General features: G+C 32.0%; 1 protein-coding gene and 1 pseudogene across 1 annotated transcript; one reads left to right on the top strand and one right to left on the bottom strand.

The window, feature by feature from the left end:
• The first annotated feature begins 308 nt into the window (after positions 1–308).
• Positions 309–4,851, top strand: LOC107490134 (ethanolamine-phosphate cytidylyltransferase). The gene is made up of 10 exons (XM_016110901.3): positions 309–476; positions 881–1,317; positions 1,949–2,184; positions 2,266–2,417; positions 2,870–2,941; positions 3,073–3,140; positions 3,239–3,359; positions 3,482–3,541; positions 3,637–3,759; positions 4,362–4,851. The coding sequence occupies exons 2-10, from the start codon at positions 998–1,000 to the stop codon at positions 4,434–4,436; spliced, it is 1,227 nt and encodes a 408-aa protein (XP_015966387.1). The 5' UTR covers positions 309–476; positions 881–997; the 3' UTR covers positions 4,437–4,851.
• Positions 4,852–5,037: 186 nt separating this feature from the next.
• Positions 5,038–8,703, bottom strand: LOC107490113 (sodium transporter HKT1-like; annotated as a pseudogene).
• Positions 8,704–14,969: the final 6,266 nt, after the last annotated feature.

Here is a 14,969-nt window from a genome sequence, read left to right on the forward strand (position 1 = left end):
TTGCAATACCAGTAAAATTAATACCTTAGTAAATAATCTTCTAAAAGAATAGGAGCTCTGTAATCTGTATAGAAACAAATTAGATAATGACTTTGCATTAATTTTTATTTTTAAATAAAAAAAAAGTAAAATTTTTTTTGGTTATTTATGATGTTTTTTATAATAAATAAATGAAAGATTAATTTGTTACGAATTTAAATTATTGATTAATAAATTATTATATATATTAAATTATATTTAAATTTTTAATATTTAAATAAGGGGACAAGTGAATTGATGAATGTATCTATTCAAGTCGGTCAGAAAGGAGCTTTTCTAACATGCGAATTCAACACAGAAACATAACGAATCAAACGCGAAAAAGAAGAATAAGATTCGCATCTCTCTCTCTCTCTCTCTCTCTACTTTATGATACTTAGCTCTTCAAAACTCAGAATCTGTCACTCTTTTTCTTCTTGGGAGATTTCTAGTGTCAGGTTTGCTTTGTCTTTCTCTTTCTTCTTCAATTCCCATTCTTGTGGAATTTACCCTTTTGAATCTCTCTAGTCATGCTATATTCCATTCACCTCAAAGCATCATTTTCATTCTGGTTTTCCTATTTACGCTTCATTTTTGGTCCTTTCCTTTTCTTTTTGAAGCTTTAGATTTGTGCCATGAGTATGCTCAATTCTTAATTCATGCTTTCCATTTTCAAATTTACATGCTATGGTTACTTTGATTTTCCTCTTACTAGCTAGCTACTTGGATCTTTGGCATTCTTCCCCTGCGTTGTGAAGTTGTGTTGTTTTTAATTGCTTGAAAATGATGCTATATGAATCTGTTAGGGTGAAAAAGAAGTTGCATTTTTTATGCCCCTTTTGATATGATGAGTTCATTGCAGGTTTGTGTCTCCTTGTGTATAGTAGCAACTAGGAATAGCAAGTTAGTTGCTGAGAATCCTGGAAATCCCAACATAGATCATAAGTGAGAATAGAGACAAAGATAGAGATAGAAATTCATGGATTATGAAAATAATAGCTGGATTTGGGATGGGGTATACTACTACCCTCACCTGTTTGGTGGAATAATGGTGACAGCTGCTTTGCTGGGCTTGTCAACAAGCTACTTTGGTGGGATTGGATCCTTCCACAAGAGGAAATCCGGTGAGAAGAAGCGTGTTCGTGTCTACATGGATGGCTGCTTTGATCTTGTGCATTATGGTCATGCCAATGCACTCAGACAAGCAAAAGCCCTTGGTGATGAGTTAGTTGTTGGGGTTGTCAATGATGAGGTTATCGCGGAACATAAAGGGCCGCCGGTTTTCAACATGGAGGAGAGGTATGCAGCTTGCCTCTGTGTGTTAGTTTTAGGATCTTATTGCATAGCATATTTGAATCCTGTTTCCTTTTAGATGCCCCTTTTCCTGTTAATCTCCTTTTGATTTGTTCTATTGATCAAAAGAAGTAAGTAACTATATGATTCATCTTAAGCTTTGAAGTTGTAGCATCTTTTATCTTGTTGCATTTTTTAATTCTTTAAATAGTTATTGACTTACATGATTAAAAGTATCCCGATCAATGATGATACACCTAGCTATCCAGGAATTAGAAGTGTACTTAAGTTATAAAATTATGGGTAGGTAATTATGTTACTGAACCTGGTATCAAACAATAGTGTAAAGGCCATGCAGATTCTGCTGCTGTAAGCTCTTGTTCATGTAAGTTTCTAAGTTCATTTCACTATATGGAACAATGAGAGAAAAACTCGGATTCTATTGAAAGGAAGAATTAAGTTTCAAAAGAGCTTATCAAAGCAATTCAAGTTAAAAGAGGAATAGAGCAGTTTGATAAAATTTTATATTGTAGCCATATATGAACAGTATATGCATATATTTCTACTTGTATTGACAGCTTTATAAACTTCATTATGAAAATAAACTTTTGATTTGAAAAAAATGGTTTGTTTCCAGGCTGACCCTTGTAAACGGATTGAAGTGGGTGGACGAGGTCATTCCTGATGCTCCATATGCAATTTCTGAGGAGTTCATGAATCGTCTCTTTAATGAATACAAAATTGACTATATCATACATGGCGATGATCCCTGCCTGCTTCCAGATGGATCAGATGTCTATGCTGCGGCAAAGAAAGCTGGGCGTTATAAACAAATTAAACGTACTGAAGGAGTTTCCAGTACAGATATTGTAGGTACTAAGTTTCTCTGCTTGTATTAGAAGGCCTGAAATTTTGTGAACCATGTGTATGTGCTCTAACTTTGCTTCAATCCAGGAAGGATACTTGCTTCTTCAAGATGTCGAGAAAATGGTGAAGACCATATTGTTAATGGTAAGCAACATCAAGAAGAAAGCCAGTCCGAGGACTCCCACATATCCCAATTCTTACCAACATCGCGCCGGATTTCCCAGTTTTCAAATGGCAAGGTATTTGATTTCTTGTGTAGTCAAGTTTCCCATTGCAGTATGTGTATACTTAGTTGATACTTGAAACTTGATAGTTCGGCATACCGATTAATCTGAATATCTTTAGATTATATTTGTTTTTGGTTTGCTATATTTTATTAATTCTTTTAGAGCCATTGCAAAGGATATTAATATTTTTGGAGATCTACTTGATGTAACACACTGGTTTTGATATATCATTGGCTTCATGGAATTTTTTATATGTTGGCAATTTTCCACGGAGAGGAGGCACAAGGGGGTGTCTGTGATAGTTTCAGAGACAGGTTCTAACATTATGAGTAATCACTAATCTTCAAAACATGGAACATTTTGATCTTTGCAAAATTTTAGTGAATGGTGATACTTGTCTGTGTTATAATGTTGTGAGGAACTTTTTAATTGGGATAATCCATTGCCATTTCATCTAACTTCAGGAGCCTGGAGCGAATGCTCGAATTGTATACATTGATGGGGCATTTGATCTGTTCCATGCAGGGCATGTTGAGGTACATAAAAGTTTCATATTATTTTAACCAAGTTCCAAATTTCATTCTCCCAAAGGCACTATCTCAGCTAATACTCATGGGTGGTATTTTCTTATTGACTTATTATTTCCTGTTATTCACTACTCTTTTAGATTCTTAAGAGGGCTAGGGAGCTTGGAGATTTTCTTTTAGTTGGTATCTACTCAGATGAAACAGTGAGGTATAGTTTCTTATTTAGCAAATTTGATTTTGATTGGTATTATCTAAGTATTTTGTTAACACTAGATAAGAGAGTAACAAGTAACAACTTACCTTTAGGGAACACCGGGGGAGTCACTATCCTATTATGCGACTTCACGAGCGTAGCCTTAGCGTGCTGTCTTGCCGTTATGCTAATGAAGTCATTATCGGTGCACCTTGGAAAGTTACAAAGGATATGGTATGTCAATTTTTTATGTGTGCAGTGTGCTTGTCTATTCCATTTTCCTAACCATTCTTAATCAAACATTGAATGAAATTATCTATGTTCATTCATATTTTTTGTTCCTTCGAATCAAACAGATTACAACTTTCAATATCTCTCAAGTTGTGCATGGGACTGTTGCTGAGAACTCACTTAAGGTAAGTTCACTGAAAGCTATTCTGTTCATATGTGGCAAAGATATTATCTTCCTTTTTTGCTGGTATTGATATTGGAGCATGTTGTCTTGTTTCAGTCTGAAAGTGATCCTTATGAGGTTCCGAAGAACATGGGCATATTCCGCTTGCTTGAAAGCCCGAAAGATACCACAACTACTTCTGTAGCCCAAAGGATAATAGCTAACCATGAAGCTTACAAGGTATTGTGTCTCTCTTTTTCATCATTCATTTGTTCAAAATTTTGGAAAATTTGAACTGCCCTTACAATCTGTGTTTGTGACTTTTGTATGCTTATAGTATATCACAAATTATATAATTCCCTTCTAAAAGAAAATATCCAAGAAAGAAGTAGCTAGGTCTACTATTAGGACCAAGGTTCCGAAAACCTAACCAATCATCGAATAGGTGGAGCTAGAGGTTCAAAAGTTTAAAGGTTTAACTGAGGTTCAACCTTATATTTGTATATCAAATATATATTTTTCTTTTAAAATGGAATTCTGTGTTTCATTATTTTAAATTGGTTAACTGTTAAAAAAATCAGTTCGGTTTTTACCAATTTACAAGGCTTACCAATTTTTGACCGGTCCATTGACAACCGATTTTCATCTTGAACCGGACCGGTTTGATGGTTGGTTTTTAGTTAAACCGATTGAATTGACCTGTTCGATCCGGTTTTCATAATCATGATTAGGACCTGTAACCATGTTGAGTTTCATACATTTGAAATTCTAATTCAAAATCCGATGTCTAAGGTTTTATGACATAGACTTGTGCTACTCTTTTTGTTGTGTAAATGCTGCAGAAACGAAATGCTAAGAAGGCACAGAATGAAAAGAGATACTATGAAGAAGAGAAAAAATATGTCTCTGGGGAATAAGCCTTGTATGGAATTGTGTCACAGCCTTAGTTTGCTACACTAGTCTCCAAGAGTAAAGAGATGCTGATCTATATAGCATAAGTTGTGGATGGACTACATATGATTAAAATTTCCTCAATAACTGATGAAGTAATCTGCCACTTTGTTAAGTGAAAGGTTCCTTATATGGTTTGCTTATTACTCATTTTTTGGCATGTCTTGATGGGGTGGTATTTTATTTTATATGCTCCATTAGAGGTTGCCTTAATAACTTGGCAATTGTATCAAAGCATATGTGCAGACCTTAATATACATCAAAGGTTCTGCCTTGTTTGCTATTTCTTTTTTTACTTTTTTTTAATAATTATTAACATTGGATTATATATACATCATTGTTATAAGAATCGGACCAAACCGATCGATTCAGATGGGTTAATCGAGAATTATTTACTAGATCGGTTCGTTTTAGATAAAAAATTGGTTGATAATGAATCAGTAAAAAAATCAGAAAATTCAGTCGAAGAACCAGTTGACTAGTTAAATTGGTACGATTTTTTAGCAATTAACTGATTAAAAATAATAAAATATAAAATATTACTTTTTCTCTCCTAAAAACTATGTATTTTATACGTTGTATTATTTTCTTATATCTAATTCAATCCTAGATGAATAACGATTGAAATATTAAACTTTTGAACTTCTATCTCTGTTGGTTTAATAATCCGTTTGATTTTTAGAATCCTGATATATAGGAATTATTAGCTAGGATAGGTCCCAAGCTTTGCCACCTTTCATGTTGAATTTCTTGAGCCTTCCGAAGAACATGACAAGAATAAGGATGAACTTGCCTTTGTTGCTCCATTTCCCAGAAAATCCAACCCATAAATCTTTGCAACTACCATTCGCTTTCAATTGCCTTGCGCAGCTATATCCCATTGAGAAACCTACGTTCCCATATGCACTGCACCATTCCAAACATTTTTTAATACTTGTTAATTAGTATTTAATTAATAAATTGTAAATAGACTTACGAATTAAAAAAAAAAGAACAATTACGTTTAATAGGGAACTAATTTTAATTAGTTAGTATTAATTAATTTATTATTGTAAAACAACTTTAATTTTAATTTTTTTTAAGAATTTAGTGTTTTTTTGGTGACTTAAGAATTTAGTGTTTAAAATTATGATTTAAGGTCTAGAATTTAAAATTTAAAATTTAAAATTTAGAGTATTAGAATTTAGAATGAAAAAATATTAGCTATCCAGTTGAACTAAAAATTTTATATTATTATCCTCAAATTTAATAAGAGGCTAGTGTAATTTACTCAATTTTTTGTATTTTATATTTTGTTCATTATGTTATTTTCAACTTCTCTCAATATAATTTTCAGTACAATAAATAATTAATCTAAAAATTAAGAACTAGTATCTGAGTTATTAAATAAATATATTTTAGTAAATAAATTTACAATCAATATTAAATTTTTTAATTAGTGTGCAAATGATTAAAATGACAAATATTATACTATAATCCAAATAAAGTGCAAAAATGGGTTGCTCAAGATAACTTAACATAACCTAAAGAGTATATACCTATTTTGGTCCTCAAATAATTTTAAATCAGACATTTTAGTTCCCAATTAAAATTAATTACTCGATTGGTCCCTAACAATTAATTCCGTCAGTCACTTAGGTCCTCGTCTGCGTCAACTCTAACGGAAGACAAAATGGTCTCTAAAAACTCAAACATGGGACAAAAGGATCCTGGTAACTCTAACAAAGGACAAAATGATTCCTGACCCTTTTATTCGAAAACGACACTGTTTTTCCCCAATTTTTATCATATCTCGCATAACCTTAACATTCATACTCTCCTTCTTCACCTTTACGGTTTTCTTTTCCATCTTTTCCTTCCTCCTCTTTACCTCCAAGATTAAGCTACAGTGTAATTGTCACACGTGTCGCACCTACCTCAATATGTCATGGACCACACACTTCCTAAATCTTTGTGACTGGTACATCCACCTCCTCTGCACTTCACCCACCAAAAGCATTCACTTCCACGTTTTTGATAACATCACTTCCAACTCCGACAACGTTCACGACATCCTCAAAACCAAGTTCTACAACTACTCCAAGGGCACGCCTTTCCCCACTCTCCGGCAAGAAATATAGATTGTTGGACATTAGAACATCATGAGAAGATTCTCCTTCAACATCATATGCAAATTCTCATTTGAAATAGACACCGAGTGCTTCATTCATTCTTTCACGGAGTCCAAGTTGGATAAGGCAGCTTTGACCTCGCATCCAAGCTATTACAACGAGCAATGTTGCCGTTGCCGCTCATATGGAAACTGAAGCGATTATTGAACATTGGTTCGCAGGAGAAGCTGAAGAAAACGATCAGAGTGGTGGACAATGTGGTCATGGAGATGTTAAGGCAGAGGAGGAAGGAGATGGCAACGACGACGACGAGTTTTAAGAAATAAGACTTGCTATATAGATCCATGGGATCCATTGAAGACGACAATTAGTTGAGAAATATAGGCATTAGTTTCCTGAGTATGAATTGGTTGAGAACGAGGATTTTTTTTCTTGTGAACATTAAATTTATAGAGTATGCATTGTGTAATTTGAAGTTACAGTGTTAAATTGTTAGTGTTATGCGAGATATGATAGAAATTGGGAGAGGACAGTGTCGTTTCCGAACAGAGGAAATCAGGGACCATTTTGTCCCCTGTTAGAGTTGTCGGGGACTATTTTGTCCTCCGTTAGAATTAACGGAGTAAAGGATCTAAATGACTGATGGAGTTAATTGTTAGGGACCAATCGAGTAATTAATTTTAGTTAGGGACTAAAGTGTCCAGATTGAAATTCTTTAAGGACCAAAATGAGTATATACTCTAACCTAAAAAGCACTCCACTAGGCTTCTTTTGTCTCTCTTGGCATCATTTTCAGTTTTGTGGTCCATTATGGGCATGAATGTTGTGTATGGTGGAAGGTACCTGATTTACATACCCATAACAATCATATCAAATTATTACACATAATTTATGAAAAGAAATATAGCGAAAACTCACGTGGAGTTGTTATCTTTAAGAATTGTAAGTAAATATTTACCAAAAAATAGACTTACATCATGACGACAAAGAGGACCAATATGGCTGAAGAGATAGTAGAGAGATCAAAAACGGATTCACCAGAATGTCTAGCATTTGTGATTTGAAACAAAGACGCAACAAATTTCTGATAAGGATTCAAACCATCCGTGATTTGTGTTCCCCACTCCATGGAACAAAAAATCACAAATTGAATTATATTGAACCCCAAAACGGTGGCAACAAGTAGCCAAGAATGAAGGGCAGGTAGCAAATGACCATAACCTATTTCCTTTGAATTCTTAAGCAAGTATGAAAATTCCTCTCTTTTGGTAATTTTCTCAAGAACCCAAATCACAAACCTCAAGCATGGTGCATATAAGGTGTTACCAAGAAGGATATATGGGAGAATAATAATAAGAAGGCCTGAATTCTTCTTGAAAACTATCATATTTTCATTTGTGGGGACATAGCCACAACTTGCAAAAGTTGAAACTATGGTGAATAAAGAAAATGTTAGGGTTTTGATACCTTTTTCTCTAAGTACTTGCCTTGCACTAGGTATGAAGCTCATGTACATAGAAACCAAGAAAGTGCCAACAAATTGAAGCACCAAAAAGTAACCTAAAACTACATGACTCAAATACTTAAGGGAGTTAGACCTAAGTATATGTTTATTGTTAATATCATAATTGACATCAATGACTTGGTTTTGGTCTTGTGATGAGTGATGATTAGGAATAGAAACTAAACCAAGCTCAATTTGATCATTGACCTTTTTTATTGGAAGACTATTATTAGTACTAACTTTGACACTATAATCATTTTTCATGGAAGTGAATGAATTGTTATTGAACCTAGCAAAGACAAGTTCTAGTAAGGAAATGAAAACTTCACCACCAAAAAACATAAGAAAAGTTATGAGCACGAGTTGGGAGTTAGAGAAAACTTCCATTTCTATGGCTGTCATACTTGAGACAGTAGAAGCAGAGACAGAAGTATAAAACAGGTCGAAGTTCTTAGGCTTAACATAGGTTTTTAGTTTCGATACCTTGAGACCCAAGTATCCAAAAACAGACATGATCATAAAATAACAAAGCTGAATGAAAAATGAGTTGAAGTTGAATTGGAAATAAGGGCTAAAAAGATGTTGTAGCTTCCTACCAAAGAAGGAAAGGTTCATCATTTAATTTGATTAAAAATTGAATGGGGACTTGGATGATTACTTGAAGTGGGAATTGGAGGCATGCATTTATAAAGGCATTGGGAAGTCATTTTTGTCTTAAATAAAATATAAATTCATCTCTATTAAATAAAATATAAAATCTCTTCTAATAATATATTTTGAAAAAAAAACAAAGTGATTAAAAAAAATAGTTTGATGGAAGATTTGTCTTAAATTTCAAAAATTAGATATTAATATAATTTTTAATTTTTTTTCATATTTAGAATACAATGACTCATAGATGACTTAACTTATCTCGGATATTATACATTCGAAATACAATAAGTTTGTCAAACGAATTGAATTTTGGGAGCATCCAATATTAACATATTAAATCTTTTTTTATATATTGGATGATTGCATCTGGAATACATGTATATTAATACCTATTATATTTGAGATACGTTTCAGAATTTAAATTGATAAATATTTCATAAATTACGTATATTAATAAATAAAAAAATTTATTTTTTATATATAAAAATATTATTTATATTGACTTTTTTTTGGATGATATAATTAATATATTAAGTAGTATTACTTACTTATTAGTTACTTATATGTTTATTTCTTTTAACATGTGCTATTTTAAAATATTTTAAATATAATCCGTCTTAATTAATGGTCAAAGCTAGTAGTTAAGCAGCAATGTTAGCATAAAAAAAAGTAAATTTAAAATTTAAAAATTTTTAATAAATTTCTTAGTTCTTTCTAATAATAATTTAGTATACTATATAAAATATGGAAAATAGTGGCAGTTTTTTATGGTATTTGTGACAATTTTAAACTGTCATGTTTTTAAATTGCTGCAAAAAATTCACAGACGTTTGAATTTGAGATTGTGCTGAAAATTAAGGATAAGCACGGATAGTGGGTATTTGATTATCCATCTGAATTCGAACCGAACAAAACCAATTAAATTGGTTCTGAAACCAATGAATAATCGGGTCAATCCGAACCAAACCAATGACTTTCTCTAATAATTGGTTCGGGTAACGGTTCTGGTGGTGTGGAACCCGAACCAACCCGTAAATTCGACCATATATTAATCAAAAGATTATTCCTTTGAAAGATTATTTCTATTACACTTTTGTAATTAGCATCTAATGTGTTTGGTGTTTAATATATTTGGATTTTAATGTGTTTGGTGTTTAATATGTTTGGATTTTAATGTGTTTAGTTTTTAATTTATTTGGTATTTAACATGTATGGATTATTTCTATTGATATTACATGTTTATTATACTTACAAAATTTTTAAGATAAAAATTTTGTTTTTTTTATTTTTTTTATAAATTTCTGTTTCATCGGGTACCCAATTACCCGAACTGAACCAATCCGTTCTTAATCGATTTAGTTTGGTTCCGGTATATACACAAAAAAACGTAAATTCGAATCAAACCGAATCAATTACAATTCAATTAATTCGATTCTAATTTTATCATAAACCCAAACTAACCCGATCGGTGCCCACCCTACTGTAAATCATCAAACTGATTCAAATCACTTATCATATTTGGTTATAGACAATAAAGAAATTAAGTTGCGGGAAGACTGGGGGTATGGAAATTGGGTTATCAATTTGGACGATAACAATAACCTTAAATACTAATGATATCATCATAAAGACTATAGTCCTAGATATTCACTTAAGCATCACAATTTCGGGTAATTATGCTGATGAAATAACTTTTTGATTTGTGGTTGAAGTAAAATTCGTACAAATCAAACAAATTCAAACGATGGAAGGTGTTTTGGTAAGTTGGGTGAAGCTATATATGTCATTAATTCCTTGAACAACAATGCATTGGCTTCTATATGCTTTGACTTTAATAGCACATATATGTGGTTTAGAATATTTCTTTGCGTAATGGTTATTTTCACATTTGAATGGCTAATATTCCTTTTAGTGTTTTATCTTTGGCATAGTTGGGTTAATCTTGAATTATTTAATTTGATTTCTTTTTTTCTTTTTTTTGGTTTAGGGCAAGCAATACAAAATTGAAGTTGAGTGTGACGTGATAACTTTCCAATAAATAAATGATAGAAAAATGATATTTTCACTCTTATTTTCCATAATATTACTTCACACATAATGACATATGATTATATATATATGAACTACAAAATTGAAAGATGAGATTACATAGCATAAAATAAAGAGTTATGTTAAGTAGTTAATGACTTTCTTGAATAACATAAATAACAGGCCCTAAAATTGATCCAATTTAAGTAAAACATACTACACTTTAAAATATTCACCTAAATCTTAATATTAGAATAATTATCCACACACCTAATAAATTAAACATTCATTATATTTATTATTCATATTATTTAATATTTTTATTGTCTACTTATACTTTTTCTAAAATAAAAAGCTTGGTGGGTTTTACAATGTTCATCGTAATGTTAACCATTGATCAAATAAGAAAGAAAAAAAAAACAATTTATTAAGTTCAAATGCACTCACTTTATACACGTTCATCCAATGATTCAGCAAAATATTGAGAAGTCTTAATAAAATGTGTGTTGACAAGTTAGTTCTTAATTCTATCATTTTGATAAAACTATTCGTATTTTTACTTTATCATTCGATGAACATGCAATGAATAATTGAAAATTTTAATGGAATGAATTGGATAATAATAAGAATAATATGTATATACGTATTTGATAAAAATATGTATGGTATGTAAATTAAAAGAAAAAAACGTTTAATTGTACAGAGGAATTTGATATTAAGACAAAAATGTTAAATTATAAGGTAATTTTTCACACATATAATTAAACAATCAAAGCTATAGTAACCAAATTGATCAAACCCTTTAACAATTATATTAGCATATAATAATCAACAATCCACGTAAGATAAACAACATTTTGAAATAATCAAACCTTTTTATATGCGTAATCAAATATTTCTAACCGATATAACCAAATTCTTTACCAAAATATATATATATATATATATATTGAAAATCATACAAAATCTTATACCACCACAAAATAACCCAAGTGATCCAATAATGAAAGGTTTATATATAACGTATGAAAGGTTTAATTAACTGATTAATAGACGTACCAAAATATTCGATTATTATGATTGCAATATTTGATTGAAAATATATCTCATTAGTAGTTGTAAGTTAAATTGTTACTTTTGGAAAGTTTGATTATAAATTTATATCTAGTTCGTAATTTTTTGTATATTGTACGGCTATTATGTATTTTTATATCAGAATTACTACACATCTAAGTATTTTTTCATCTAAGTCCATTCAAGTAGGCCCAACACTAATAAAAATTATTCTTATTAAAAGAGCGTGATTACACGCACAGCTGCTTCTCCTTCTCATGCAGCTTCTTCTTCTTCTCATGCTCGTTTACGTATGTAGCATCTTCTTCTTCTTAATTCTTTGCATTCTTCTTCTTCTTCTCACGCTCGTTTACGCACGAAGCGTCTTCTTCTTCTTCGCCTTCTTCTTCGCGTTTCTCCTCTTCTTCCTCCTCCTTTTTTTTCGCGTTCCTTCTTCTTCACATGTTTTTTCCTTATCGTCATTCTTTTGTTATTGTTACTGCTATATTTTTTTCCTTTTTCTCCTTCTCTCCCTGGTAAAGAAACAGTAGAAGGTGGGAATGAAGAGTTTTGAATTGTGCAGAATAAAAATGAACCGAAATTATATTTAAAATGAATCAAAATTGTATTTAGAATGAACCAAAAATTAAATTCAGAATGTAAAATCGTTTTAAAACAAGCACAGAACAAAATAATTCACTCATAAATAAACCGAAATCATATTCAGAAATGAACCGAAATTATATTCAAAATGAACCAAAAATTAAATTCAGAATGTAAACTCGTTTCAAAACAAGTACAGACTAAGTGTACCTTTATTTAAATTCAGGATGAAACAAAATTATTTAATAATTGCGACACAAACTCAATTAAAAAACAAGAACACAAACAAAAATTGAATCATCAACGAAAAATGAAAAAAGAAGAAAAAAGAAGAGGAGGAGGAGGAGGAGGTGGTGGTGATAACGGTAACGAAAATAAAAAATAATAAAAAAGAGGAGAAGAAAAAGATGTAACATCAGGGAAGAAGAAAAACGTATACGTGAATTTGAAACGAGCACAGGTGTTGAATTTGGAAAATTTGAATTATTATGATGATCAAATATAATTAAAAATTTTAATTAAAAAATTGTTATTTCAATATTTGCTTCCAATTGTTTTTGTTAGTGTGCAAATTTTGATTATTGGGTCAAAAATATTTTAAGCCCAACTTGCTATTTAAAGTTAATCAAAGCCTTGTATAAATCTTTTTTATCTTGTGTGGCTGAATGATAAATTAAGAAGTCTAAAGCTGGCCCAACAATTTGTTAAGCCCAACCAAACACCTTTCTTGGTCCTATAGCATTGTGGATTCGAACTGGAAAAAGAGAGAGGGACTCCAAACAAGCCAGTGTTACCTACTATATTGTGGAATGGAATTTAAAATTCAAATGAATTAATTGTTTGTATAGATAACTGAAACATAAAATTAAATTGAGTTAATTTAGCATTGAAAGCTTTGTATTTTTTCTCTTCTCTCTTTCTTACTTTCGGTTGTCAATCAATCAAAAGAAGAAAAAGAAAACAAGCTATCAGATAAAGTAAATAGTGAAGCTATGAAAGAAAAAAAAGGTAGGATAAAGAAAGTCTATGAAGAAGAAAGATCCGAAGCAAGCCATGATTTTTGCCATTGAAGACAAGATTTCAAGAAGAGTTTCAAGATCTTCCATGCTAGAAAAAGAAAAGATCTGCCTCGGTAAGAGAAGAAGATCTTAGTTGTAAAAGCTCATTTCCGTTTTTTATTCATCAAAGAAAGAAGATAGCTTTTGGAGCTACAAGATAGGAAGAAGCAAAAATGAAAAGCATGGAGCTGTCAGGGATCAGAGGTTCATTAAGGATCAGAATTCTTTCTTGGAGCCAAATGTAAGACATGGTTAATTAACGACTAATTAATCTATAAATGAGAATTCATTCTAGAAAGCCAAAAATGTGATTTTTATGGCTTAATATGATAGAGAAGATTGAGACGAGAATTTCGGTACCAATTTTATAGAAATCGGACTAAGATTGGACCGAACGGGCCAAACCGGGCCAACCGGACCCAAAGTGGTCCCTTGGCCCAACTAAACTAAACCAAAACCCCAGTTTTCAGCACTCTCTCTCCTCAAATAACACTCTTACACGCTGAAAATGGAGGCCATAGGGGGAAGAACACTCTCTCAAGTTCTTTCTCTCACTTGATCTTCAAACCACCATAACTTTTGATCTAGAGCTTCGATTTCCGCACCATTTACGGCCACGCGTTCACCACAGAGATCTCTACAAAACCCATACCATCAATCTTGAGGTAAACCACATTTTTCTCTTTGAATTCCAGCCTTTATTTTCGAGTTTCATGAATAAAAATGTTGAGGTTTTGAGCTCCCTTGTGTTATAGGATCACATTAGCTTGAAGGGAATGCTTGTTCTTGCTCCCTGGGTCCTTGGGTAAGGTAAGATATCTCAAACCCTAGTGAGAATGTTGAATTTGTGGTTTTGGGTATTGAGCTCTTGTGTTTTGGTATGATGTTGTGGCTTAGGCATTTTATATATGTGTATTGGAGCTTGATTGGTGATTTGGGAAAGCTTGGAAGAGGGTTTTGTATGCAAAAATCTATTCTTGGAGGATTTGAGGCCTTGAGAGCTTGAGAAAAAGTGGTTTGGAAGTGCTCCGGTTGAGCTTGGGAAATCGGCTAAGGTATGGTCTCGATTTCTCATATCTAATATGTAATGTGGTAGGAAATACTTAGGCTAGAGGCCCTAAGATAGGCATTGAATTGTTGACATTGTTGATATTGTTGAATGGTTGAGATATATGATGTGGTCATTGGTGCACGAAATTGTGATCACTACTTTTCACAAATCAAATTAATCCCCAGTAATGAAACCAAAAACTTGGTGTTCAATACCATGGCATAAACACAACTTCGCACAACTAACCAGCAAGTGTACTGGGTCGTCCAAGTAATAAACCTTACGCGAGTAAGGGTCGATCCCACAGAGATTGTTGGTATGAAGCAAGCTATGGTCACCTTGTAAATCTCAGTCAGGCAAACTCAAATGGGTATGGTGATATACGAATAAAGCATAAAGATAAAGATAGAGATACTTATGTAATTCATTGGTAGGAA

Source organism: Arachis duranensis, chromosome 5 (genome assembly GCF_000817695.3).
Source record: "Arachis duranensis cultivar V14167 chromosome 5, aradu.V14167.gnm2.J7QH, whole genome shotgun sequence".
NCBI lineage: Eukaryota > Viridiplantae > Streptophyta > Magnoliopsida > Fabales > Fabaceae > Arachis > Arachis duranensis.

Bases quoted from the DNA above. Each gene is read 5' to 3' on its own strand.
- LOC107490134 (XM_016110901.3), top strand. From the start codon at position 998: ATGGATTATGAAAATAATAGCTGGATTTGGGATGGGGTATACTACTAC. The intron at 2,942-3,072 runs GTACATAAAAGT...CTACTCTTTTAG, and splicing joins TCCATGCAGGGCATGTTGAG to ATTCTTAAGAGGGCTAGGGA. The intron at 3,542-3,636 runs GTAAGTTCACTG...GTCTTGTTTCAG, and splicing joins TTGCTGAGAACTCACTTAAG to TCTGAAAGTGATCCTTATGA.